Raw genomic sequence first — 25,129 nt, forward strand, 5'->3', positions numbered from 1 at the left:
GCCTCGGCTCAACTCGGTAGCTCCAACCTACCCATCAATTCATCCATCTCCTCATCTACCATACAGACAACATTAAACTACACCAACATTCCCTCACATCAACATCCCCAAACATCTTCAAACACACTCACCGCAAAATGTCCACCTCCATAGCGCACAAAAAGCGCCGTCTCCGAAGCGACTACATCTACCACCAAACGCACCGAACAAGATGGTGAGCCACTACCCTCCTCCTCCTCCTCCCCTCCCCCACCCCATCCATCACCTCTAACAGATAAAATCCAGGTTCGACAACGACATGTACGCCCACCTCAACAACACAGCCTACGCCATGCTCTTCGACAGCATAATAAACACGTACTTAATCACGCACTGCGGAATGGATCCCTTCACGCACAACAACCCCACACTTACTACACCTGACCCCTCCTCCTCCACCACCACCACTACCACATCTACACCCGGATTCAAGAGCAACCAAGTAGGCATAATGGTCTCCTCCTACTGCGACTACTTCTCCTCGGTCTCATTCCCAGATATACTAGACCTGGGGCTGCGGGTCACGAAGCTGGGGAATAGCAGCGTGACGTATGAAGTCGGGGTGTTTAAGGAAGGGGAGGAAGAGGTCAAGGTTGTTGGGGGGTATACGCATGTGTTTGTGGCGAGGGAGACGATGAGGCCGACGAGGGAGGGGATGGAGGTGGGTGTTAGGAGGGGGTTGGAGAGGTTGCTTGTGAGTGATGATACTGCTGTTGGTGGTGGTGGTGGGAAGGGGGCGAAGTTGTAGGTAGGTAGGTACTAAGTAGGGTTGGGGAGAATGGTGGTGAGACCTGTTCTGTTCCTGGTGAATGGGATGGATATTCGGTCTGGGATTTTGTATATAGTTGATAGAAGGGGATGCGGTTATACTGAGTGTTATGCTAAGTGTCCTGGTGGCATTTATTGGCTATTCGATGTTGTGGATGTGGATGTCGATAGCTTATGTATCAGATAGCTGGGGTGTAGAGGTAGATTGAAATACTGGAGGAGCAGGGAAAGGATTCTGGTTTACTCCGTCATCCATAGGACCACGGCAACCCCGATTTAGTTCCGACTCACATGTGAAAAGTGCAGTAGAGTACTTACAGTAAGTAAAGGAAGAAGTATCCTGCGACGATACATCTCATGCAGCTGTCATGTCGATCCCATCCATACCCGGACTTGCATGCGCTAAACTTTCCCACAATGTCTACCCGAGTACATCTCTCAATTTTGAGCTTCAAGTGACCCATGACAAATACGTTGATACTAAGATATTATGTAGTGTGTAAAAATAGACTGTCCTTTGCTCCATTGTGCGGTTCGCTGAATGATCAGTCACCCGAAATATAAGAAATACAGAAGATGTGAAATGAACAAGAAGACGACAAAGCCAAACCCCCATGCGCTCTATCGCAATGTCTATCCGATTTTCTATGACCTTGACCCGAACGCCATTGTCGCTTTGTAAACAAGGTCACTGCAGAAAAGCAGATTCATCCCAGCATTACAGGCTCATGTGTGAATATCATCATAAAAAAGTAGCAAAGGAAAACAAGAAAAAAAAAGGAAGCAAATAAGAAAGACACCTCGCTTAAACGCTATCCCATATAGCAATCAATCAGTCGTGTGCACGCGCATTCGACCACCGCATGTTCTGTAGAATCCAGCTGCAGAAAGCATCGCGATGGTCAAGCAAATGTGTTGACAGCAAAAGAAGTTTTCAATTTGTTCCCCCTCAGGGTTCAAGGGTCAAGTCATCTTGTTCGGCAAAATGCTAGCCCGGGACACATTCGAGCTTTCGGGGAAGAGCACCCGGCGCAGGGTCCTCGACTCTGCATCGTAGTGCCATTTCTGGTAAGGACCAGGAATGAATTTGCCCTTGGCATCCCATCCGGCCACCCAGGTGTATCCATCATCAAGGAGGAAGAACATGAATTTTTCTGGCTTGGCGCCTTCGTGGATTTCCACGGTGTGCCAGCGGCAGCGCTCCTCCATTTCGTGTTCAAAGATGTATCGGTGAAGGATCCGGCAATAGACAAGCGGAACAGGCACTTTCTCGTCGCTGTCATTGCCGTCTTTGTAGACAAGATGCCATCCTCGACCCGGGATGTACTTGTAGATGCCAGGAACGGGACTGTCCCAATGTTCCTCTTTGTGGATAGAACCTTGGATGCGTTCTCCACGCTGGAACCAGTAGGTCGGGCAGAACACGTTCCGCAAACAGAGAAAGAGGTTGGGAGCCATGGTAATGAGAATTGAGTAGGCTTTTTTTCAGGATGACACGATGTCGAGAGAGATTTTGATAACTTCAAATGTGTAGAAAGAAGATCGAGAGAACGCTCGCTTGCTGATGAACAGAATATCAAAGAAACAACGGGTTGCGAGTTGCAACGACGGGTTATAAGTCGACGTACATCTTAAACAAACAAGTAGTATAACCTGAAAGTAGAAGATGAAGGAGGAAAAGAGGATGTTAGGCAACAATCAATAAAGGCTGATTGTGCCCCCAAGTGCTTTGGGAAAGGAGTAGGATTCGTCGAGACTGCGTCCGATAAGATGGCTCAAGTCCAGGGGAAGGCAAGAGCGAGATGCACGACACGCTGTAACGATGCGGTGTGTGCGATTGTATGTATATGTAGACGTGCCTGGCGACAGTCTAGGCCCGGCCCAAAGTTGAATGGAGGGTCAGATTTCTTTTTCTTCGCGAAGCCTGAAGGAAGAAAAAGTCTGGATTGAGACGGGCTTTATTTATTGGAATTGGGACTGATCGACAGGACCAGGAGACCTGGGAAGCTGGGAAGAGGGGCCGCGAGACAGCTAAAGCAACAGGCGCAGCAGTAGAAGCAGCGGGACGGTGTGGACAGCTCTTTCTTTAGGATTGCTTCTTAGAACCGCATGGTGGCAAGCTCGCATCTGACTGGACAGAAAGGAACAAGGAGCATGGATGTCCGTCAAAGGAGACGTATGCAGGAATTGGAAGGAGGGAGAGAGCGAGAGAGCAACAGGACAAATAACGAGCACCGGATTGGTTTAAAAAGAGGCAGGAAATTCGAGATGGTGCGCGCCTCTGGGGCGGTCTGAGGTCAGAGTAAGTCAGTCAGGCGGACCTAAGAATTGTGGGTGTGGAAACTGGAAAAGTGTGGAAAATTTTTCTTGATGTCACGGGCTAGACCACACTGAGAAGGCGCCCGTCATCCCAAACGGTAGCGTGGGCAACTGAACTTGCAACTGGATCCGTTCCGTGGGCTTTAATCACCCTAAACACCCTAATCCCGCCCTAAATCAATGGAATCTTTGCCCTGCAACAGGAAACTTTGACGCGGGAAACCCGAGCCCCACGGGATCCACCCTCGGGCGATATTTTAACTTTTCCCTTCTGTGTCTTTTTCCGCCATCCAGGCCCGTATTTTGATATCCCGATCCTGGATATGTTGCTTCCGAGCTGCGAGGTGTGTTGCTTTGATGCATAGACTGTATCATTCCAATCAGCTATTGAAAAATCGAGTGAGGGCAGAAACAGAATCCGAGTACGAACGTGAGCATCACGGATCACATCATCCACTAGATTCAGTTGCCTAAAATTACTTCACCTCCGGGCTGCGGTGGCTGTGCCTATGGCGCACACTACTCCATGGTGACTCAAGTCCTTGCTTGGTGGCCTCCATCACGACCACCACCCCCTATCATGTCACCCGGGGCATCGCGTAGTGAACACTTCACCTTGGGGGTTCGAGACCTCTATCACGAAATCACCCGATCTTGGCTCTCATTTTCGGGCTGGTCTCGATCCTTCCTCGGTTGAATTTTGACTTTCTATCCCTTTCTTCGGCTGCAGTCCTGAGGGTAGTAGCATAGTTGTTATTGTTGGTGTCGCACACCATGTGGCTAATATGCCTTAGCGAGCTAGTCTGGCTGCGATCGCCAAAACATGATATCACTAGTGCCGTTCTCCTATCAAAAGTTTTAGCAGATGAGCAACACTGAAGTTCAAAAATGAAATAATCACCGCATTAGCTAGCTTGGCCGAGCCAAGCTACATTCTTGGGATCAAATCACAGAAGCCAGGATTATTACGGCCCTGCCGTGTTGTTCATGCAGGCGTGCAGTCATTCCAAGGTTCCTTGTTCTGCAATTCACCACTGGGCCACAACAAGTGTTTCTGAGGGTTGCTCAGGCCCCTGTGCTATCAAGCACATTATGGCGGTGTCAAGACCGACACTGTTTAGTGGGGGGGGTGAGAGGTAGACGGGAGTGAGTCAACAGAGGCTCACGGACGGATGTCGCACAGATCGCACGTCTTCTGCTCTTTCCCAGGCACGAAAAGAAGACGGAACAGTTCAAAGGAGGGGCTGGTAATCCCGTGATTGAGCAGTGGCCAGATGGCCTGCAGCTTAGCTTTTACATTCCTTCAGAGCTTCCTCCATACTCTGTGCTCCATGTGCCATCCCACGCGCCATAATTCCACCTAATACCCTTGCGGAGATGCTATCTCGCATATACTCTCTTCCCAAATCTAGCTTTCACTAGCTCATTAGCTATTAAGCTCATACAGCTCTATTGGTCCGGTGGTGTATCCTCCGGATTGAGGTCTGATCGGGTACTGAATGCCTACTAATCGCGTTTCCTATAGTGGGTATTGAGCTGTTTCCACAACATGATATCATCAAGCAACAAGCCTGCGTGATGAACTGTGTTTTGTTGCGCGCACGCGCCATCCCATGAAGCGGCTGGTGGGTCAAAGAAGTGATGGTTTTTCATTATTCAGATTAATCCATAACAAAATAGTCATTATTCAGTGATTGTGCCTGGGCTCCGGGTATCGCTGCGCCAGCCGTTGGTATTTGACTGCCTCTCGGAGAACCATTCCTTCGTTCAGCTGGGACGTTTCCTTGCGGAATAACTCCTGCCATGGGGTCTGGCTTTCCGGCATATTGTAACCCCCACTTGCTTCGAGCTCCTGCTTTCGCTTCTTTAATTCGTCCGCAGAGACAAGGATGTCTACCCGCCGCTGGTTAAGGTCCACTCGGAGCCGGTCTCCATCCCGAAGGACTGCAAGGTTACCACCCGCTGCTGCCTCAGGACTAGCGTTCAAGATAGATGGAGATCCTGAAGTTCCCGACTGCCGTCCATCACCAATGCATGGAAGCGACTTGACCCCCTCTCGCAGCAGCCTTCCCGGAGGGTGCATGTTGACCACCTCAGCTGCACCGGGATAGCCCAGTGGACCAGCCCCGCGCATCACCAGGATACTTGTGTCAGTGATGGGGGTGGAGGGGTCCTCTAACCGACGATGGTAATCCTCCGGTCCATCAAAAACTACCACAGACCCCTCGAATGCATTTGGATCTGCGGGGTTCTCTAAGAATTTTTGCCTGAACGGCTCAGAGATGACGCATGTTTTCATAATGGCCGAGTCAAACAGGGTGCCGGTCAAGTGAAGGAAGCCAGCATCCTTGAGAAGAGGATCGTCATAAGCTCTGATCATCCGCCGATTCCAGGTATGTTTCCCACGGACGTTTTGTGCTACAGTGTGGCCATTGCACGTCACAGCATCTGCATTCAACTTGCCCGCATCCAGCAGCTCCGCCATAATAGCCGGCAACCCTCCGGCTCGGTAATACTCCTCCCCTAGCAGCTCCCCCGCCGGCTGCATATTTAGCAAGAGCGGGATGTGGAACCCGATGCGGTCCCAGTCATCTAGCGAAAGATCCACCCCAATATGCTTCGCGACGGCGTTGATATGAATGGGAGCATTCGTACTACCTCCAATCGCGGTGTTGGCAGCAATGACATTCTCGAAAGCTTCTCTGGTCATGATGTCACTTGGCTTGCGATCAGAGTGCACCATCTCTACGATCTGTAATCCGGTCTCATAGGCACATTGAGCTCGTTCACGGTAGGGAGCTGGAATGGCAGCTGACCCAGGCAGGGCCATGCCAAGGGCTTCTGCAAGCGCATTCATAGTAGATGCCGTACCCATCGTGTTGCAATGTCCTGCTGACGGTGCACTAATGCGAAGTGTTAGTCCAAGCCAGGAAAGCGTGTCCAAAATCTCGTGACGTACCCGCGGGAGATGTAATCTACAAATTCCTCCGTGGTGATCTGTCCTGCAGCATGCATCTCTCTGCCTTTCCAGACCACCATTCCCGAACCAGCCAGTTCATCCTTCACATAACCATTTAGCATTGGACCGACGTTGAGACATATAGCAGGGATGTTCTGGGAATCCGAGTCAGTTGGGCAGCTGTGGAAAAATAAGATGCAAGTCTTGCAGAACAACGTACGACTGTGGCAGCAGCCATCAGGCATGCCGGAGTGGTCTTGTCGCACCCAGTGAGGAGGACCACCCCATCCAAGAAATAGCCATGAAGGATCTCAACGAGGCCAAGATAAGAAAGGTTCCGATCGATACAAGCGGTGGGCCGTCGGCTAGTCTCTTGAATGGGGTGGGTGGGGAACTCGAAGGCGATTCCGCCAGCAGTTCTGATACCCTCTCGGACCCTTTTGGCAAGCTCCAGGTGATGACGGTTGCACGGTGCCAGATCGGATCCGGTTTGAGCTATTCCGATGATAGGCTTGCCAGACATCAGTTCCTCCCGAGTCACACCATAGTTGAGGTATCTTTCAATGTACAAGGCCATCATTCCTGGGTCGCCTTCGCACTGAAACCACTTGGTGGACCGCAGCTTGCGTCCGGCTTTCGGTGTGCTGCTTGACGAACTCTTCATGGATGCAAGAGTCTTTTCAAGTTCTATGGTTTTCTTCCGGAGGGCGAGAAGCTCGGTTTCACAATCTTCAATATTAACCACTCCTTTGCTGCCACTGCCGCTGCAAGAGCAGCCCTCGCATGAAGCCTGTGACTGGCACGACATGTTGGATGGTCCGTTGTCTGTCGACAAACACTTCACTAGCTATATGGCTATTCAAAGTTACTATGACGGAGGAAGCAGGGTCGCAAAATAAGACCGCTGCTTTGACGCCTTGACACCGAGAAGGTTACCCCGGGATTAGGAATGCGGTGCGCCGGTGCCGAGTTAATCGGCGGAGAATGTCCGAGTCAGATTAGCCGCGTACCGAAAGGAGCATCAAAAGAGAGCGGAAGAAAAAGCGAAAAATTGTTAGAATACCACTCGGAAACTATCTGGAATGGAAACTCAGGCACAGTGGGAAAGCTGACAATTAAATAGCAGCAAACAGGCTGGAGGTGTGATGGGGACCCCGTACCAATGTTTCGGAAATCAGCCTTGGATCGCGTGGCTCTCGGCTCGGGTTGGTTTAGTTGGTTGGTCGAGGTGATGGAGATGGAGCCCGTGGGAGGTGTGTACCCCACGCTATATCCATGGGGGCACGGAGGGGCCTGGAGAAAGAGCATGGGGGTTACAATTCTTCTTTCGGTATTCATGCATTATTTATTCCCTCATCCCGACTTGTGTTGAACCAGCCCGGGTTTGCAACCCCGTTAAAAGTCCGAAGCCAGCACCTGTGGCGTTGTGCAGCTGCAATGCACAGCATCATAGGTAGTGTTGGATCGGGTCAGGAAACTCTGTTTCCCGCACTTATGAGTCGGATATATCGTAGACAAATCTGACGCAATCCTTATAACTCACAAGCCATAAAATATGGATTTCTAAGCTGTGTAAACAATTGGCCAGAGACTTGCCAGTTGACGACCTATCTAATACTTGGGCACTGCGAAAGGTCACTCACTGGTTGACATCGGCTCTGACTATCTACCACTTCCTTGCAAAGTAATGATATTATCTTATCTAGCAATTAGAAACAAACAGAAATATTCAGCAATATCATTGGCTGGCAGATTCAGTAGGTTATTGATTTCGCGTGTGATCCTAACATGCTCTGCTCACGAGGAAGTCAATGATTGATTTGCCAGTTGACGGATTTACTTGGACTGGCCGCTTATATTTGATGGGGTGCGCAAGTGGTCAGTGTGGGCAACCTGCAAGGTGCAACCAACCAATGGAAGAGCCATATTTCTGCAGAACTTGGATAACAGCCAATCAGAAGGGAAACTGGGAACAAGGCCACCTACGGTCATGCTATAGTAATTTGGAGTAAAGGATCTCATACATGTTGACTTCTCCGTATACATACAATTAGAAACTACTCTCTATCCAAAAGGTCTAAAAAGAATACTTGCAAATTGAGGACGGCGACAGCCGGCAAAGAGAGATTCAAGAAACGGAAGCTACCGACAAGGTCAGCAGGCAGAAGCCGAAGGGCATACAGTGAAGTACCGATTGAATTTAGTAGAGGTGAAGTTAGAACTAATCAGAAGAAAAAGGTGAATGGGAGGAACTTCCCAGATAGGTAACTGTAATCCGCCACTGGTATCTACATAAAGTAACCTGATTCCCTTGTCACTATAGCTCTCCAAGTTCTCACACTTCTCACATCTAAGAGAACTTGGGACTAAGCCTGAGATCAGATGGATACTCCCGACAACAATCAACAGCCCATTGATGTATAAAGTGGATGGGGAATTGGGGATTGGTTTGGATTTAATCATTGAAGAAGCCAGTGGATATCTTCCCAACGCTTCAGATCTCGGAATAATTTGTGAAAGCACTCTGCAACAACTTCACAATCTCGATATATTACCTGGATAATGAACAGGGACAAAACATATTCACCCACCGACGGAGGTGCAATGAGCCCATTCAATTAAGCACCCCCATACAGTTATTAACGAGGGTATATACTACACATTCAGTCACTGATGGCCCTGAACATTTCACACTACTCGCCCAACTTATTTAAGGAACTCAATTCCCAGTCTTCCTGATCAACAATTCCGCACATCGACCTACTTATGAATTACGTACATCCATTGAGGGCTTCTACTTGGGCATATTCAATACGTGAAATCGCTTCTATTATAGCGCTATTGACTATTTTCCTATACCACGAACCATGCCTCCTCAACTGGACGTTTGCACACAATATCAAATTCGCTACTCTTGCGACCACAGTCTCAATAGCGAATTTGTCAAGTGCCCTGAACACGCCAAAAAGGAAGGACCACGTGTGTCCTTTCCGGACGATGGGGAGCACCGGGAAGCCAAGAAAGTCGCTCATGAGTGCCGGCATTGTCTGTACAGCGGCTAATTCAAACCGAGCAAGGTAGCCAACAAAACCCTTATACAGCCTTATAGAGCTAAAAGTCGCATGTTATTTAGGGGGGCTGCGGTCATCCGAAGAGTACGTGTTGGATGTTTGGTATGCGTCGACAGTTTCGTGTAGAGAGAGGGAGGAGTGTAGTGAGTGCGAGACCAAATACCTCTCTGCACATTGATGATACCCACCATCCTCCAAAGCACCTACGATAATTTCAGAAACCATGAAAACAATATGCCTATCCTGCCAAGTCAGTAAGATGTAAAAGTACTAGGCTAGTCAATACCTTGTCGATAAGATATAGTAGGCAGAACTATATCCAGATATTGACGGTCCTTTTATGTTCCTTCCAACAAAGTCAGTCCCTCGACATGCCATGACATGCTCCTGGATATGTATGCCTCAGCATGTCCACCGATGTCTTTCTCCGTAGTCACATAATCGTAGGCGCATTGGTGGTTCATTGGCTGATAGGAGTCATGACTCAGATTAAGAAGCTCTCTGCACAAGGTCCTTTGTCTACGTTGGACACAAAAGAGTTGCACACTCAACAATCATCATTCCCATCATAAAACTGTATTTATCTCATCGATCAATCCATAAAAGTTGACCCGAAACGCCCACGATGCGAGAGGGGAGCTGATCCAGAAGCAGCCAACGAGTCTATCATCATGAGGTGAACAAGCAGAGAGGTATAATGTCCTTAAAAAGGACAAAAACAAAAGAAGGAGCAGAGGCAAAACAGATACAGAGAAAGCATAAGCATGCCAAGAGTCTACTGCGTCGCACACTGAGCAGTTGTCTCACCCTCATCGTCATCCTCCCAGGCAGAACCCCCTTCGGGGTCATGCGCCCCAAAGTCATCCAGGTTGCCCTTGGGGTCGAATTCCACCTCGTCCACGGTGTCAGCCTGAATGGGGGGTTCCGGCTTGGGCAACAGTTCCTTGAGCTGCTCCAGAACAGCAGGGCTGGGCTTCCATTGCCCGTCGGGGAACTTGATGTTGACGACCAGGTACAGGTCGCCGCGAGCATCGCTGCGCTTGATGGGCATACCCTCACCAGGAACCTTCAGGACCTGGCCCGGGTAGAGAACCTCACCGGGGGTCTTGGGGTGCTGGATTTCGATTCCGCGACCGTCAAGGTGCTTGACCACCACCCGGGAGAAGCCCGTCAGGGCCTCGGCCAGCGTAACATCAATTGTTGCTGTCAGGTCGGCAGCAGCCCTCCGGAAAGTTTCATGCTCCTCTTCCACGATGTGGAAAACGATATCTCCAGGTTCCTGACCCGGCACCTGGTCGGCCTCGCCCTCGAGGATGATCTTGTCTCCTTCCCTAACACAGAGTTAGTGATTACACTACAGACAGTGCCACATATAGCAGACTCACCTCGCCCCGCGAGGGATGTAGATCTCCAGCATTTTCTTGGCCTCGGTGGTCTTCTTGCCCTTGCACTTCTTGCACTTATCCTTGTCGACAAAGTAGTCACCCGCTCCGTTACAGGTAGGGCAGGGCACCATAGCCGGAGACAGGAACTGACCCATCGGGCGCAAGATTTGCTTGTAACCTGAGCACATTAGCCCGAAATTCTGCACAGCAAGTTCCAAAGTGTATAAACCTACCTTCACCATCGCAAGTGGAGCACTTTCTGGCCGTCGCCCTCTCCTTACCGCCCTTGCCCTGGCAATGAGAGCAAATCACGTTCTTCGTACTAGCAAACTTGACTGTCTTGCCCTTGTACAGATCCTCCAGGCGAACCTCATACTTCTGCTCCTCATCCGGGCTCTTGCGCGGCTTACGCGCATGCGGTCCACCGGGCATGCCGCCCATGCCGCCCATACCTCCCATACCACCGAACATCTGCGCAAGAATATCATCCAGATCAGGGCCCGCGCCCATACCCGGTTCACCGGAGCCGTTGAAAGCGCCCATTCCGTGGGTATCATAGATTTCACGCTTTTCTTCGTCGTAGAGGATGTCGTAGGCTTCCTGCACGGCCTTGAATCGAACCTCTGCTTCTTCTCTTTCGGCTTCGGGGACTTTGTCGGGGTGGTTTGCTAGGGCGGCCTATAAGATAAAAGGATATATTAGACTGTGCTTGGACACTGCGACCGATATAGAGAAGCTGCATACCTTGCGATAAGCCTTCCGGACGTCATCCTTGCTGGCACTCTTGTCAATGCCCAAGACCTCTACAATCCATCACATTATGATTAGTCGCTGGTGCTAGTGTAGGCTTTTCGCATTTTTCTAAGCAAAGAATAAGAGTAGACAATATATATACCGTAGAGGTCAACGTCCGCTTTCGACACTAAACCAGACCAAATCAGTCAGCATACTGGAACCTCAAGCTAGTAATGTCTGATTTTTAAGCGATAGCGGGAACACATACTGATAGTAGGAAGTAGAGAGTAAGATCCCCAACGAACACGAGCGACGAATAAAGGGTATCAAAGATAACAGTATAAACAACAAGCAGAAAAGAGCAAAGTCTAAAGCCAGCAAATCCGTGTGTTCCTGGCGACCAAGTAAATAGAGGGGGAGAGAGAAAAGAGAGAGAGCGGCTGAGGCAGTAAAAGTAAAAAGGCAAAGCAATCGCGATAAAAGCAGCGCCCGATAATTATTTATTGCCGCCAGGTATCCACCAATCACATAACATTTAATTGCGCTTTCCGCCTTTTCTGTCGGGATTTATCTTTCTTTCTCCGCCATTCATTTTCCCCAGCTTCAGCGCATACTTGTTACTTCTATAGCATTAGCATCGGCAGTTTGATATCTGTCCTGTCACTCGCGATGCTCAGGCGCCCAACAACCCCGACCGTCTGGGCCCGTCGTCCTTGGGTCTGCACTCAATGCCGAGCCCGGTATTCCTCCGTCGCGCCGGCATCGAATCTCCGCGCTGGCAATAACAATACGATCAACAAGAAGACCAAGTTGCCTGACTCGCCGGCGAGGACTCGATTCGCACCGTCCCCGACCGGTTATCTTCACTTGGGATCTTTGCGGACGGCCCTGTTCAATTACCTTTTGGCGAAGCGCACCGGGGGACAGTTCTTGCTGCGCATTGAGGATACGGATCAGGTGCGGTGATTAGCTGGCCAAACAGCTGTGGATCGACCTTGGAAGGAGGTAGGGCTAATTGAGGGATTGGCTACAGAAACGTACAATTCCGGATGCTGAGCAGAGGCTTTATGATGACCTTCGGTGGGCTGGACTGCACTGGGATGAAGGTGCGGAGACAATTCGCGCGGAACCGTGCGAGGCTAGTGGATGGCTAACGGATGATTGCTCTCTACAGGTCCGGTCGTCGGTGGTCCGTACGGTCCTTACAGACAGGTATGATAGAAGAAGACATGCTCATTAGGGCCAATCACTAAGAGAGGCTCTAGTCCGAACGAACCGCCATTTACCGCTCCCACGCGCAGGAGCTGATCGAGAACGGTCACGCCTACCGCTGCTTCTGCTCTGCCGATCGATTGGACGCTTTCGCCAGACATCGCAGCCAAGCTGGACTGCCGGCCGGTTACGATAGGAAATGCGGGGAGGTCTCAGCGGAGGAGTCGGAAGAGAGAGCGGCCAAGGGCGAAGCGCATGTCGTTCGACTGAAGGTGGAGGGATACCCGATGTTCAATGATCTGGTGTACGGAAAGACAGGCCAGAACCGCTCGCCGAACAAGTTGGATCTGATCGAGCGTGTCTATGATGATCCCATCTTGATCAAGTCCGACGGACACCCGACCTATCATCTGGCGAACGTGGTGGATGATCATCTCATGAAGATCACCCATGTCATTCGAGGAACGGTAAGCTGCGATGGAAGAGATGCCAAAGAAGATGCGCAAGCTGACACTCTAATCAGGAATGGATGCCCTCGACCCCCATGCACGTCGCACTCTACAACGCCTTCAAGTGGACGCCACCGCAGTTCGGTCACGTACCTCTGCTCGTAGACAAGTCAGGACAGAAGCTCAGCAAGCGCAATGCAGATATCGATCTCAGCTTCTTCAAAGACACCCAGGGCATTTTTGCCGCAACTCTCGTGAACTTTGCCGCTCTCCTGGGCTGGTCGCACACCCAGAAATCGGACATCTTCAACCTTGAAGAGCTAGAGCAACTCGTTCGTTCCTCTACCTCTCCCTTCACTCACTCAAACAAACCCACTAACACCAAACAGTTCAACCTCAAAATCACCCGTGGCAACACCGTCGTGGCCTTCGAAAAGCTCTGGTTCCTCCAGAAAGCGCACGCCCAACGCTTCGCCGCCACCGACGGCCCCGAGTTCACCGAGATGGTGACCAAGGTCTCCGAAGAAGTCGAGAAAACCTACCCAGCGGCGCAACTGTACGTCCCCCTATACATACATCCACAAAACAAAATAACTAACCACTTACTCACCCACAGCACTCCCCTCCTCCAATCCCGCTCCCTACAAACCTACATCGCCCCTCTCCTCCGCGCCGACGCCAAATCCTACACCAACGCCACAGACTTCACAACCCGCAACTCAACCTTCTTCACCCAATCCCTCACCCGACCCCCTTACACCCCCTCATCCACAACCACTACTATCCCCTTAACCTCCCTCCACACCGCAAGCTTCGCACTCACCCTCGTGCCGCCCGCACACTGGACACTCGAAACCCACCGCGCAAACATAACCGCCTACGACGGCACCACCCCGGACACTGAAAGCGCAACCCTCACTCCCGAAGAATCCACCAAGGCGCAAAAAGCCGCCGACAAGGCATTCAAGAAGGAACTGTATCACTATCTCCGCTGGGCGCTGTCGGCTGGTGCACCGGGTCCCGGGATCCCAGAGACGATGGCTATCTTGGGGAGAGAGGAGACGGTGAGGAGAGTACAGGAGGCGAAGGAGTTGACGAAGCATTTGGTGCCCGGGCCGACGAGACGGGTTAAGCAGGGGGTGGAGAGTTTGGGTGAGGATCGGTCTTGGATGGGGTCGTTGGCTCCTTCTTCTGGGTCTTCTTAGGTATACCTAGTGGGTGGGTGTGAGGAGGGTAGATGGTGTTGTGTTTGTATGTATGAAGTGTATAATAAGTGTAGAATAGAATTATTACTAGAACCATGTTACAGCTTTATATTTCATCTATCATACTATCCTACAACTCGATCTTATCTTCAAGTAGGCAAAAGTAGGTAGAAAAGAGAAATAAATACTATCCATTGCTAGGACATGAAACCATAAAGTAAAACTTAGCGGCTGAAGCATAACTGAACCGCGCTGATATCACAACAGAAATAGAGGTAAAAAAGCATGCCACGGACTTATACACGCGTCCATAGAAAACATAAAAAAGAAAAAAGAAGAAATATCACAGAGCCACACCAAGAGAAGAGAAGATTCAAAGTCGGTAATCGAGTAATCGAGCGAATTATCATAAAAAAGAAATAGAGGAAGGAGTCGCAGGAGGAACACCAACCCCCGTCTATCCCAGTCCGGGTAGAGGTAAATTATTCAAACATAGAGCAAAGGCATGATACAAAAAGACGCCTGGTTTTCCCGCAGTCCTTCGTTTCTTTTTGACATCAGGGAACGACATGCTGCATTCGGTCGCGGGTTGTCGGGCCCTGCCTATCACGCAGTGAGTGGCAGAATGGTCGAAGTAAGTGGGACGCAAAAGGAATCCAAGGTTGACCGTCCAGATAAGCCAGAACATAACGCACGTGGTATAATTCCGAATTTTAACAGAAGAAATTAAGATGGTTTGCTGAGCGCAATTGCGCAAGCCGTTGTTGACGCCGTAAAAAGCTCAACAATTATGGCGCGTGTTGGGATAGGGGGTAGTGACAGAAAGAGGGCTTCAGGGTCGTTCGTGAAATCGTCAACGTCGAGTCGTCTCGTAATCACGTTCTTTCAGAGACCCCTGAAAGTCTCGAGTAGGGTCATTAGATCAACGAAAGGCTATCGGAGGCTTCAATATGGCTCCAGGTCGTCCGTCCACTCGGCGTCGCTGACTCGAACCATGTTCCCCATCTGGGGACCTGGCTCATCTGGGCTTACGCTTCGGATGCCTTTGGCTTTCTTGCCTGCAAGGGAGCGGTTCTGGTTCTCCTCAGGATCAGCCAGCCGCTTCCCATGTGCAGCACGAAGCTTCGCATAGTACACGTCGCTAGCGTCTGCTTCGGATTCCGAACCGTCATCGAAAGTCTCCCAGTTCTCTGACCCGGATACTGCGGTCTGCACCGTGGAGTTCGATACTTGTCTCGGCGCTGGCGGTGGGGGCATTTGCTGCAAATATGGGTTTGGCTTGGGGTAGCCTTGCATAGAGGAGCTCAAGGACAGGGACGAAGCTGAAGAGTGGGATGATTGGGAGAATCCAGTGGAGCGTTGAGAGAACGCAGAAGAGCTGACAAAAGAGCGTTGATTACGATCATCATACACGTCCTCTGGGCTGACTGGTCGCACGAATGAATTCGACAAGGCGCTGGCAGATCGTGGTGGCTCAAAGAGGTATGCCGCTCGATCTTCCCTCGACTCACCTCCGGTCAATGCCCGCATCCTCGGCGGAGGTGCACGAGGCGCCGGCATCTTACCGTTCACAGTGCTAGACGAATATGTGCCTGGACCACCCCGGCGCGGGGAGTTGTTTCCATGCGGCATATTGCCCAGGGGAACACGAGCTGGAATCTTCGAGGGCGATTTGGCTCCTGCCCTACCAGCAGCAGGTCCAATGGTGTTGTATTTTGTTGTTGGGTGGGCAGTGGGTGTCTTAGAAGCCGAGCGCGGCGGCAAAGGTCCTCGCATGGCACTGCCAGGCCGAGAACTCATGACACTAGCCGGACGAGGAGGTTGTGCTGGGGTAGGACGCTTTGCGCTGGTAGGTCCAGGAGTCTTGGAGCGCGGAGGAGGCTTTGCAACAACTGGGGTGAGTTCGTCGAGGTACCGTTCTCCATGGACGAGGAATGGCCGGCCATACTCATCCTCCCACCTCTCCAGCTCTTTGCGCAGATCAGCTTCCACCTTGGGCAGCTCCTTGGCAATCCTCTTTCTCATCTTCTCTTCTCTTAGCAGCTTTCCGGGGTCACGTCTCTCGCCCTTGTTTCCACGAGCCATAAGACGGGATGCGTCCTGACTCGAAACGGCGAGCGCTTCCCGCTCTGACAGGAGGCTCTTATGCTTTTCGATGAGTTGCAGAGTCGGGGCGCGCTGTTCCTTCAAGGTCTCTAGTCGCGCGATTTCAGCTTCGTGCGCCTCTAACAGCGCATCGCTGCAAACATCCGAAAAGGCAGGCGTAAAGTCAAGCATCTCTTCTTCCGAGAAGTAAAGGCTATCCCAGAGCTCTTGAAGTCGACACCGAGCATCTTCCACGAACAAGTGCAGGTTCTGTCTCTTCAGCTCATTCAGACGACTCAACTCATCCTCGAACTCATTGATCGTCCTAAGTCCGCAGCCACGGTTCGCATTCATGAAAGCCTTTCTGTCGGCGTCTTCGACTCCGAAACGTTCCCACAGCGCTTCAACGGCGTTCTTAAGGTCCGTCAGTTTGCGCTCACGGCCTTTCTTCTCGCCCAGGAGCTTCTCGCGCTTGGCCATCAAGTTGGCTAGATCCGACTCATGTAGACCTAACTGTTCTGGCGATTCGCGATAATATTTGACGATGTTGGTGTCTGTCTGGACCTGAGGCGTTCCGAGCTCAGCCCAGAGCTTGATAATCTCTTCAGATGTGGACTGAACAAACTCCAGACGGCGATGGTACTCTTCGTAAACGCGGGTGAATTCGCTGTCTAGTGCAGTGACGTAGGATGGCGAGAGATCGAAGCTGGGTGAAATGGTTGAACCAGGAGCTGTCGGGGGAAGCTCAATGGCGATAAAGGTGGGTTCCAGATGCGACGCATACGACTCAAGAGCCTCGACAAGTTCTATGGCCAGTCAGCAATGGCGCGCCTTCTGGCGCTCAGGATTAACTTACTCCTGACTTGCTCGAAGCGCTCCTTGTGTAGTTTGCTCAGAGCGTTGTGCTCTTCCCGGAGGAAGCTGAGGCAGCGATTCAGTGGGTAGCTGATGCGCAGTTCGTTGTGGTCAAGCTGGTATTGTCCGTTTGCTTTCTCATCCACTAGGGACTTCTCCATATGCTGGATTGCCTCAATGAGGTTCTGTGCCTCTTCCTCCATATCTTTTTTCTCACTGTACAAGATCAGCCCTAGTACGTAACAGCATTGCAATGTACGCGAGGCGCATACTTATCCACAAGTTTGAGGTGGTTGTTTAGCGTTTCAGACAACGCGCTGAAAAGCTGCTTCACAGTTAGTTGCGAGGGGTGCTGAGAATATCAGAAACAACCGACCTCTGCTTCTCTGGACTCGCGCTCATGGTTGGGAACGCCGATGTCATCAAAGATGCCATGCAATTGGGTGACGATGTTATTGACCTGAGTGGTCAAGTAGCTTGTATCGACGGCCATGGTGTTATGTTTGTTTCCCACGCCCAAGCCAGGGGGGTTGTTGTTGTATTGTGGAGCCGATTGGCCTGAATGAGATTTGTTTGAGTGCGCGATCGAAGACAAACTCGCCTTTAAAGGGCGGGGGTCAGCGTCATGTACGCTCGGGGGGCGGCGATGCGCCTGGAGAGATTAGAAGGAGGAGCTGCGAGTTATCCAAACAGGCAGGATGAACAACGCGAGACTGCGATTGACAGCGAAGCGCCTCACGGGAAGATGAGTGGCATCTGCGAGGACAAGGGACGACCCGCCAGATTTATGACCAGCTCCAGGGGATGCAGGAATATGCAAGGGTGACTGGGATGGAGGGGATGGAGACAGGCAGCGGTGGATGGAGTAAGAAAGACAATAACAATAATCTGGGCTTCTTTCTCCCTTTGGGGATTCTGCAGCCGCAATCCCGATCTGCTCGCCGCCTTTGTTGCTCTGTTTCCCGCCGCTTTCAGCTGCTACTTCGTCGGCCCGGTAACCGCTGACTCAGCGCCGGTCTCCGCCGCGATCTGCCGGGGAGTTTCTCACCGCCCGGAGTCACCTCATTCCATCTATCTACTATCTAACTATCCAGATCTCAGCAACTATCTACTCCACTTCAATCTTTCATACCAAGAGGATCATCTCTCTTCCTGCTTTCAGCCAAATTACCCCGTGATAATACTCACACCTTCCCCTTACTACCCCCAATCTCACCTTCTCCTCTACCACCCACCATGCAGGCTGCCCAGCAGTCCTGGGGTACGTCCATCCCCATCCCCACCCCCACTCCATCTCACAGCCCTCTAACCCCAACACCACAGAATTCGAAAATGCCGTCACCCTCATAGACCCCCACCGCGACGCGCTCTACCAATACGATGAAGAAACCCACAAAGCACTCAGCGCTCAGCGCCCCTGGTCCAAAGACCCGCACTACTTCAAATCGATCCGAATCTCGGCCGTCGCACTGCTAAAGATGGTAATGCACGCGCGGTCAGGGGGCTCCCTCGAAGTCATGGGTCTAATGCAAGGCTACATCCTCCCCGAAACCTTCGTGGTAACCGATGCCTTCCGTCTGCCCGTCGAGGGAACCGAAACGCGAGTCAACGCGCAAGACGAAGCCAACGAATACATGGTCTCATACCTACAATCATGCCGGGACGCAGGACGGATGGAGAACGCAGTGGGCTGGTACCACAGTCACCCCGGGTACGGATGCTGGTTATCTGGTATCGACGTGACGACGCAGGATATGCAGCAGCTCGGAGGGCCGTTTGTGGCGGTGGTGGTTGATCCGGAGAGGACGATTTCGGCAGGGAAGGTGGATATTGGGGCGTTCAGGACGTTTCCGAAGGATTACACCCCGCCGAAGGGCGAGGGGAGTGGTGCTGGAGGCGGGGAGGATGAGTATCAGACGGTGCCGTTGAACAAAGCGGAGGATTTCGGGGCACATGCGTCGCATTATTATTCGCTGGAGGTGTCGGTGTTTAAGAGTGCATTGGATACGGAGATCCTGTCGTTGCTGTGGAATAAGTATTGGGTTGCGACGTTGAGTCAGAGTCCGTTGTTTACGACGAGGGACTATGGGAGCAAGCAGATGGTGGATTTGAGTCAGAAGATTAAGCGGGCGACGAGGGGCGTGGAGAGTAGTGCTTCGCGGGGAAATTTAGCGCAGGTTAAGGATCCGCAGTTGGAGAGAGTGGCCAGGGATGGGCAGCGGATTGTGTCCGAGGAGGTGAAGGGGTTGTTGGCGGCAGAGGTGAAGATGAAGCTGTTTCAAAATATTGGCGAGGGCCATAAATCGGAGACATCATGAGCTTGTGCTCGACTATTGTTGTTATGATAGGCTCATGAAGGTTCATTTGAGAACATTTCTACTATGAATGACGAGATGACTTAATGGATACATTTACTGCTTTTGTTTGTGGCCTACTGAGTAACAGTTCAAGCTATCTATCATTGTATGGGCCGTTATACGTCTCGTTACTGCGATTCCTGTACACTGATTACCATTGGTAAATATGTAATATGTGCTTGGATATGTACTAACACACTGCAGCAGGTGTATATGTTCAAATAAGAACAGGTCAGCACAATGGAACGACAAGAGGGGGTAATCATGAATGAGAATGCCCAAAGCAAAGACCAATCCGTCAATAGTAGCCTGCGTCGTGAGAAATCATCATCCGAACCGTAAACAAGCCTCTCTATAAGATCACAATCAACACCAGGTGAGAGACCACGAAAGCAAAGAGAATTTGTACAGAAGGGTAAAGGGGCCCGAGCCATTGTACAGAGGTGATATGTTCGACACAATATGTAAGATATCGGGAAAAGAAGCCGAAAAGAAATGGTGACCGTCAAGGTGGACTAGAAGACAAAAGAAATGGCAGTCGTATCGATACGAGATTGGAGTTGGTCGGGAAAAGATAAAGCGGAAATGATGTCCGGCTATCAAAGGAAATGATGAAAAAGGAACGACGGGGAAGAGGTTGACCAGGAGTCTAGGCCGATATCGTAGGAGTCGCTGTAGACATCCCTGCATGTTTATGCCAGCACTGATAGAGATCCTGCGCTGCTTTTCTTTAGTCTAATGGGCCATTCTTGGGCACCATTCCTTCAAGGAAGAAAAAAAAGATGTCCACTGGACTGATGACGAGCGCTGAAAGTGACAGGATATCCAGGAACGTCTTTCGGACTCAAGGTGACAGAAGGGTTTGCCCGAGCTTCTTGTGCAACGGCTGCCACAGTAGTCGATCAGGGAGATGGCGATCGTCCAGGCGAAGCCAAGGATCAGAGTGGGAATGTCGCATAGTGTCCAGGCGAATTGCATGATTGGCCAAGTGGGGGCAGACAGAGAGATAAGGGAGAAACCCGTCGGAAGGGAGGTTCGGATCATGGATTTGGCGGCTCGTGGGACCAGCCCCCTGAGAAATAAAGTTGCATGGCGTAGCTGGAGTGAATTGCGATCGCGCCATCGGACGTCGTTCAAGCATTGTGATAGGTGGTCGTTCGGTATCTGGCCGAGTGAATAGCAGGTCGACCGGGGTGATGATAAGGAGCCCCGGCGGAGAATTGAGAATCGAGGCGAGGCGAGCACTACAGGAAACCCGATTCCGACAACAGTCTACGTATGGGGGAGATAGTAGGTTAGTCTTCACTCAAGCATCAAGAGGTCTTCCAGAGCTCAATATTTCTTGACAAATGACCGTGTCGCCTAGGGAGATCAACCACTGGACGACAGGAACAGGAGAGGGAGGGGGAAGGGGATAGAAAAAAAGCAGAACAAGCGACCTGATCAGCGCGTCGACACTACCATGCTCGCGAGAGTCAAGGCGCTCATGTCTCTACTGGTTTTGGCATACCTCGCAATTTTTTCGTCCTCCCGCTCTCTGGGTTCAACTTCCAAACTCCGATCGTACATGTCGTGCACATCGCCTGCATTCTGCAGGTTGCTAAGGATGTAGTCCTGCAATTCAGGGACAGGCTGAAGAAGGTATGGGACGTTCTGGTACTGTTGAATATCGCGGATGACTTCTGCGGTTTTGGCGCGCTTGTTGAAATTGATCAGCTCCGACGGAGTGAGAGACGGAATACCATCTTCAATGAAGGTCAGATCCGTCAAGTAAACACCTAAGCAGCTCTGTTAGTCTCGAACGATAGCATAATACCTACAAGGGTCAGGGGGCCTGCAACGAGTGCATACCAAAGAAGGGGATACAAGGCGGATTAGCCAGATGCAGAGTCTCCCGATATTCACCAAAGTTCTTCGTGCTGGCCATGAGTCGGCGCATCTGTTCGAGAACGGTGGACGTGCGCCCGCTGACCTGAGCCCATGTGCGTCCCAGTCGATGAATAGGAGCCGTTCCAAGTGCAGAGATGATCGATGTCAGTGTGGAGTAATTATTTAGAGCGCGGCATTTCTAGTAAGCATCAGCATCTACCCTTAGTAGAGGAACAAGAGGGGGCAAAGGAAGGCACGTACATCTGCGACGTTGACAAAGTGTTTGATGACAACTACACGCTTCTTAACGTCCGATTGATTGAGAATCATCTCCGCGACCCAGTTCGTCAACTGGTTGGAATGAAGAATCAGTGCCTTAACGTTCGAAGCAGGCTCCGGTTCGTCGGGGCCGACTTTCTTCTGCCAGGTCTTGTTCAGGCACTCCGTCGGCCGAATCTTCGAGTAGAGACGCGATTCGATAATAGTGAGCTGTCGGGCGAACTCTGTAGCGTCAATATCCAGGAACTTCAGTTTTTTCATGTTCTTCGGAATGATCGGCGTTGGTGCGGCAGTAGCCTGTGTGGGAACGAGACGCTTGACGGTGTTGTCTTGTCCCCGAAGGCGTTGTTCTATGACGGCCAACAGCTGCGGTGATCCGGGAGTCTTCGTAGTAGCGATAGAATCCTTGGTAAACGCATGAACATGCTGAAGGAGCGCCATGTGCGGTTCATCATTGGGTTCCATCCAAAAATTCTCGAACCAACTCTTCAGGATATTAACTACCCGGAAACGAATGGGTTTCTGCTTTCTGTCGATCCACATTTGCATCTCGTCGTTGTTGAGACCGGGCGGGGGTTGGATATTGAATCGTTCGGTAACCATCGCGAAGAGTTCCTCAGCAGATGTGAATGAGCGGTAGGTCAAGAGGAAGGTGTTGTTGAAGGAAGCATCAAGCTTGTCATGGCGAGTCAATTGTTCCACTAAGCCTGCCAGTGTTCCACATTTCAAGTTCAGGTTGTCATTCTTGGTATCGTAAAACACTTCACCTTCGTGATCTGTTTTCAAGAACCAGGGTGTTTCTTCCGGCTCGCGGACCGGTTCTCGCATTGCAGGCTCTCGTGGAATTGCAGCCGGGGGGGCCTGTCCAAAGAATCGCTGGGCCTTGTCCATGTTGCGTCGCACCTTCTCTGACGCGCCTTCAACCGAGTAAGAAGAGGGAATACCGATGGACTCGGTGGCGACTCCAGCTTGGGACTCTGACCTGCTGTGAATGGCCTTCAGCCCCGCATTCTCCCCACCCAGGCGACTTTCCGCGCGGAAAGCAGAAGGCTCGGGCACCTGTTCGAGGAGCAGTGAAAGGGAGAAGCCAATTTGGGAAACATAGTTCTCGAGCTGCCGGTGAACGCCACGCACAGCATTCAATCGGTCTTCAAGCGAATCGCCGCGCAGTTCCGCCCATTCATCGCCCAGTGGTGCCGCAACGGCTTGACAGCTGAGGACGAAATCGGCAATGGCATCGTAGGTTCTCTGCTTTTGCAAGCTGAAATCAACCAGCTGTGGATTCTGGAAGCTTGTCCCCAATGGTGCTAGGTTGATAGATTCAACTGCAGACATCCACGGGCGAAACTGCTCAACGACCTTGATCGCAGCAAGTGACACAGCATTCGCAATCTCCTCGTGCTCTCTAATGGTAACAATCTTCTTCTGGTTGAGTGTTAGTCGCTCTTCCAGCCGACGGATGCTGCCAACAAAGGATCTTCTGAGAACATCGATGTGGTCTATAAGGGCCGCATCCAGGGTCACTGATGGCTCCGCCCGCGAATCATTTGCGTCGTGATCCAAAAAGGAGGTCGGGCCCGAGTCACTCAGGGAGACGCCGTTATTCTGCCAGCAGCCACCTGAAAAGCTGCCCACGACGAATCCAGGAACGATGCGATGGATGGTCTCGCCACGCTGTTGTCTTGCAACCTCGACGTAGCCGTAGACGCCCTGCATCACACCATCGGCCTCTTGCAAGCATTTATTGATGGAATCCGGTCCTGGCCAATCGGCGGCCGCAATGTGGGACGAGAGCACGAGCTTCGAAAACTTTGACATCATATCCCTGAAGTGGGGATACAGCGCCTTATTGGTGGAGATCACTGATGGGTTTCCGGAGTGATTGTCGGTGGTGTCCGAGCCAGCCGCCAACAGCATGCGCAGATGGTCGGAGATATCTTCCGCTTTCCTCACATACTCAGAGCGGTCGCCGTTCAACAGCGTTTGCCGGTAGACCTCAACGGCATGGCGCATATTGTCAACGAGCAGAGGCCAGGTCAACTGAACAGAGAACCCGTCGTCAACGAAATGCGACGGAACTTCGGAGGAGATCGAAGGCCTGTGGATGTGGTCGGAAACGGAGTTGTTACTGCTCGTAGCAGAATCATAGAACTTGTGCGAAGTCAGGAGGGACTGATGCGAGCTTTTTCCGTCGTTGATGGACTTTGTCGCAGATGGTGGGTGCAGCGAATCCATGGACGTCGCGGGAGAAACCCCGTCCAAGTAAGACTGGCGTCTCCGAGACATGGAATCGCGAGATGTAAGCATCAAAGACTCGCCCTCCGCTTCCGAAGCTGAGCCGTCGTAATCATCTTCGTCCCGTTCGAACCCACGAGCCATCAACTCCGGTGGGGGTCGCGTTTGGTCGGGTACGAGGAAGTTGTTGCGGTCATAAGGGCCAGTCTCGTTGGCAGCGGGGTTTTCGAACGGAAGCTCCATGGTGCTGTAGCCGGTTAGGGTGTTGAAATAGAAGAGACGGCCATCAGGTGTCGCCTGTGGAATCCAGAAGGCTGCCTCCTCCTGCTCCTTGGGAGCCACCACGCCCTCGATCGGCAGAATAGGCTGCGAGTCGCGCGGATTGCCCGCCGAGTCAACCTCATCAGCGTCTTGCTCCTCCTCGTACTCCTCGCCAATGCCTGATTCCGCACTAACTTCCTCATTCTCATGGGTCTGCGGTGCTTGCTCTTCAAGCTCATCCAGGTCTGTTATCACAGTGCAGTAGTTACTGGGGAACCAGCCCCGCACACTATTGTCGATGACACCGTCCCACCAACCGGTCTCGAGCTGGTTCAATACCTGTATAATGTCGCCCCGGCGAAAGCTGAGACTGGTGTGATCATCGGCATCGTAGTCATACATGGCCCGCACGAACAGCGCCGGAGGCGGTTCGGGGCTGGGCGTATAGCGCCCATCGGTGGTGAGCTTCATTGAAGAGATACGCCGAGTGGGCGATTGGTCGGCGGTGAGGGAGGACTGTTGGTAGGAGAGACTGTTCGCACGGCTCCGCGGGCCAGTGGTGGGGGTGGTGACTTGTTCGTCGGGGTACTCGAAAGCGGCCGTATAGGTGTTGGTCTTAGTCGCCAGCGCAGATCCGGTATCAACGGCCAATGGCTCTGCCACGCGGGAATCAAACATCGGGTATCACAACAAAAATGATAGTCCGAACAAAAGGGAAACGAAGATCGGCACACTAACGTCCCCGCAACGGATGGCTGGAGGAGCTCAGCGAAAGGCGTTGTTCATGACTAGGAGGAAGGTAACTGAAGACGAGCGAGCGAGGCGGAGCGGCAGTAAACGGGGGGGGAAGAGAGTCGAGGCGGTTGCAAAATTGACTGCGGAAGTGATAAACAGATAGCGGCGGTAATGGTGGTGGGTGGTGGCAGGGAAGAGGATGAGTGAGATACGGGGGGGCAGAAAGTGGCAGGTGAGTGGGATACTAAGACACACTTGGGGTCTTGGAGTTAGGGGGGGGGTAAGTAGTAAGTAAGTGACGGTGTCAGATC

The 25,129-nt window shown here is 51.7% G+C and overlaps 8 protein-coding genes across 8 annotated transcripts; 3 read left to right on the top strand and 5 right to left on the bottom strand.

The window, feature by feature from the left end:
* Positions 1 to 20: 20 nt before the first annotated feature.
* On the top strand, positions 21 to 1,125 carry BO85DRAFT_406074 (acyl-CoA thioesterase). The gene is made up of 2 exons (XM_025657324.1): positions 21 to 214; positions 286 to 1,125. Exons 1-2 carry the CDS (start codon positions 138 to 140, stop codon positions 785 to 787), a joined length of 579 nt encoding a protein of 192 aa, XP_025511346.1. The 5' UTR covers positions 21 to 137; the 3' UTR covers positions 788 to 1,125.
* A 645-nt stretch (positions 1,126 to 1,770) lies between these two features.
* On the bottom strand, positions 1,771 to 2,265 carry BO85DRAFT_463119 (uncharacterized protein; the record flags this gene model as incomplete). The annotated part of the gene is made up of 1 exon (XM_025661901.1): positions 1,771 to 2,265. One exon carries the CDS (start codon positions 2,263 to 2,265, stop codon positions 1,771 to 1,773), a length of 495 nt encoding a protein of 164 aa, XP_025511347.1.
* Positions 2,266 to 4,646: 2,381 nt separating this feature from the next.
* On the bottom strand, positions 4,647 to 6,437 carry BO85DRAFT_453216 (dihydroxyacid dehydratase). The gene is made up of 3 exons (XM_025661005.1): positions 6,306 to 6,437; positions 6,086 to 6,240; positions 4,647 to 6,029 (listed from the first exon to the last, which is right to left on the bottom strand). The coding sequence occupies exons 1-3, from the start codon at positions 6,321 to 6,323 to the stop codon at positions 4,814 to 4,816; spliced, it is 1,389 nt and encodes a 462-aa protein (XP_025511348.1). The 5' UTR covers positions 6,324 to 6,437; the 3' UTR covers positions 4,647 to 4,813.
* Positions 6,438 to 9,696: 3,259 nt separating this feature from the next.
* BO85DRAFT_429702 (putative DnaJ domain protein (Mas5)) lies at positions 9,697 to 11,726 on the bottom strand. Its single transcript, XM_025658260.1, has 6 exons — positions 11,545 to 11,726; positions 11,437 to 11,463; positions 11,286 to 11,344; positions 10,775 to 11,219; positions 10,542 to 10,719; positions 9,697 to 10,487 (listed from the first exon to the last, which is right to left on the bottom strand). Coding segments are annotated over exons 1-6 (1,266 nt in total). The 5' UTR covers positions 11,546 to 11,726; the 3' UTR covers positions 9,697 to 9,931.
* Positions 11,727 to 11,836: 110 nt separating this feature from the next.
* BO85DRAFT_523704 (glutamate--tRNA ligase MSE1) lies at positions 11,837 to 14,255 on the top strand. The gene is made up of 7 exons (XM_025665376.1): positions 11,837 to 12,233; positions 12,310 to 12,382; positions 12,451 to 12,488; positions 12,542 to 12,955; positions 13,012 to 13,269; positions 13,327 to 13,493; positions 13,554 to 14,255. Exons 1-7 carry the CDS (start codon positions 11,946 to 11,948, stop codon positions 14,140 to 14,142), a joined length of 1,827 nt encoding a protein of 608 aa, XP_025511350.1. The 5' UTR covers positions 11,837 to 11,945; the 3' UTR covers positions 14,143 to 14,255.
* Positions 14,256 to 14,958: 703 nt separating this feature from the next.
* Positions 14,959 to 17,696, bottom strand: BO85DRAFT_158045 (putative microtubule associated protein (Ase1)). Its single transcript, XM_025654208.1, has 4 exons — positions 17,459 to 17,696; positions 17,355 to 17,407; positions 17,084 to 17,298; positions 14,959 to 17,033 (listed from the first exon to the last, which is right to left on the bottom strand). Exons 1-4 carry the CDS (start codon positions 17,573 to 17,575, stop codon positions 15,088 to 15,090), a joined length of 2,331 nt encoding a protein of 776 aa, XP_025511351.1. The 5' UTR covers positions 17,576 to 17,696; the 3' UTR covers positions 14,959 to 15,087.
* Positions 17,697 to 18,175: 479 nt separating this feature from the next.
* BO85DRAFT_406092 (Mov34/MPN/PAD-1 family protein) lies at positions 18,176 to 19,527 on the top strand. Its single transcript, XM_025657325.1, has 2 exons — positions 18,176 to 18,343; positions 18,406 to 19,527. Exons 1-2 carry the CDS (start codon positions 18,319 to 18,321, stop codon positions 19,398 to 19,400), a joined length of 1,020 nt encoding a protein of 339 aa, XP_025511352.1. The 5' UTR covers positions 18,176 to 18,318; the 3' UTR covers positions 19,401 to 19,527.
* A 1,414-nt stretch (positions 19,528 to 20,941) lies between these two features.
* Positions 20,942 to 24,953, bottom strand: BO85DRAFT_158093 (putative cell division control protein Cdc25). The gene is made up of 2 exons (XM_025654209.1): positions 21,570 to 24,953; positions 20,942 to 21,507 (listed from the first exon to the last, which is right to left on the bottom strand). Exons 1-2 carry the CDS (start codon positions 24,759 to 24,761, stop codon positions 21,265 to 21,267), a joined length of 3,435 nt encoding a protein of 1,144 aa, XP_025511353.1. The 5' UTR covers positions 24,762 to 24,953; the 3' UTR covers positions 20,942 to 21,264.
* Positions 24,954 to 25,129: the final 176 nt, after the last annotated feature.

The sequence above is a fragment of the Aspergillus piperis genome, assembly GCF_003184755.1.
Source record: "Aspergillus piperis CBS 112811 unplaced genomic scaffold BO85scaffold_24, whole genome shotgun sequence".
NCBI classification, from domain to species: domain Eukaryota; kingdom Fungi; phylum Ascomycota; class Eurotiomycetes; order Eurotiales; family Aspergillaceae; genus Aspergillus; species Aspergillus piperis.

What these genes read in the sequence shown, in the direction of transcription:
- BO85DRAFT_158045 (XM_025654208.1), bottom strand. Translation starts at nt 17,575, where the DNA reads ATGGCCGTCGATACAAGCTACTTGACCACTCAGGTCAATAACATCGTC. An exon ending in GCGAGTCCAGAGAAGCAGAG is followed by an intron (nt 17,408 to 17,458) that starts GTCGGTTGTTTC and finishes ACTGTGAAGCAG; the next exon opens with CTTTTCAGCGCGTTGTCTGA. An exon ending in GCGCTTCGAGCAAGTCAGGA is followed by an intron (nt 17,034 to 17,083) that starts GTAAGTTAATCC and finishes GACTGGCCATAG; the next exon opens with AACTTGTCGAGGCTCTTGAG.
- BO85DRAFT_158093 (XM_025654209.1), bottom strand. Translation starts at nt 24,761, where the DNA reads ATGTTTGATTCCCGCGTGGCAGAGCCATTGGCCGTTGATACCGGATCT. An exon ending in ACTTTGTCAACGTCGCAGAT is followed by an intron (nt 21,508 to 21,569) that starts GTACGTGCCTTC and finishes GATGCTTACTAG; the next exon opens with AAATGCCGCGCTCTAAATAA.
- BO85DRAFT_406074 (XM_025657324.1), top strand. Translation starts at nt 138, where the DNA reads ATGTCCACCTCCATAGCGCACAAAAAGCGCCGTCTCCGAAGCGACTAC. An exon ending in CAAACGCACCGAACAAGATG is followed by an intron (nt 215 to 285) that starts GTGAGCCACTAC and finishes GATAAAATCCAG; the next exon opens with GTTCGACAACGACATGTACG.
- BO85DRAFT_429702 (XM_025658260.1), bottom strand. An exon ending in AGCGGACGTTGACCTCTACG is followed by an intron (nt 11,345 to 11,436) that starts GTATATATATTG and finishes GATGGATTGTAG; the next exon opens with AGGTCTTGGGCATTGACAAG. An exon ending in CTCCACTTGCGATGGTGAAG is followed by an intron (nt 10,720 to 10,774) that starts GTAGGTTTATAC and finishes TAATGTGCTCAG; the next exon opens with GTTACAAGCAAATCTTGCGC.
- BO85DRAFT_406092 (XM_025657325.1), top strand. Translation starts at nt 18,319, where the DNA reads ATGCAGGCTGCCCAGCAGTCCTGGG. An exon ending in GGCTGCCCAGCAGTCCTGGG is followed by an intron (nt 18,344 to 18,405) that starts GTACGTCCATCC and finishes CCAACACCACAG; the next exon opens with AATTCGAAAATGCCGTCACC.
- BO85DRAFT_453216 (XM_025661005.1), bottom strand. An exon ending in GTAGATTACATCTCCCGCGG is followed by an intron (nt 6,030 to 6,085) that starts GTACGTCACGAG and finishes ACTTCGCATTAG; the next exon opens with TGCACCGTCAGCAGGACATT.
- BO85DRAFT_523704 (XM_025665376.1), top strand. Translation starts at nt 11,946, where the DNA reads ATGCTCAGGCGCCCAACAACCCCGACCGTCTGGGCCCGTCGTCCTTGG. An exon ending in TGGACTGCACTGGGATGAAG is followed by an intron (nt 12,383 to 12,450) that starts GTGCGGAGACAA and finishes TGCTCTCTACAG; the next exon opens with GTCCGGTCGTCGGTGGTCCG. An exon ending in TTGAAGAGCTAGAGCAACTC is followed by an intron (nt 13,270 to 13,326) that starts GTTCGTTCCTCT and finishes AACACCAAACAG; the next exon opens with TTCAACCTCAAAATCACCCG.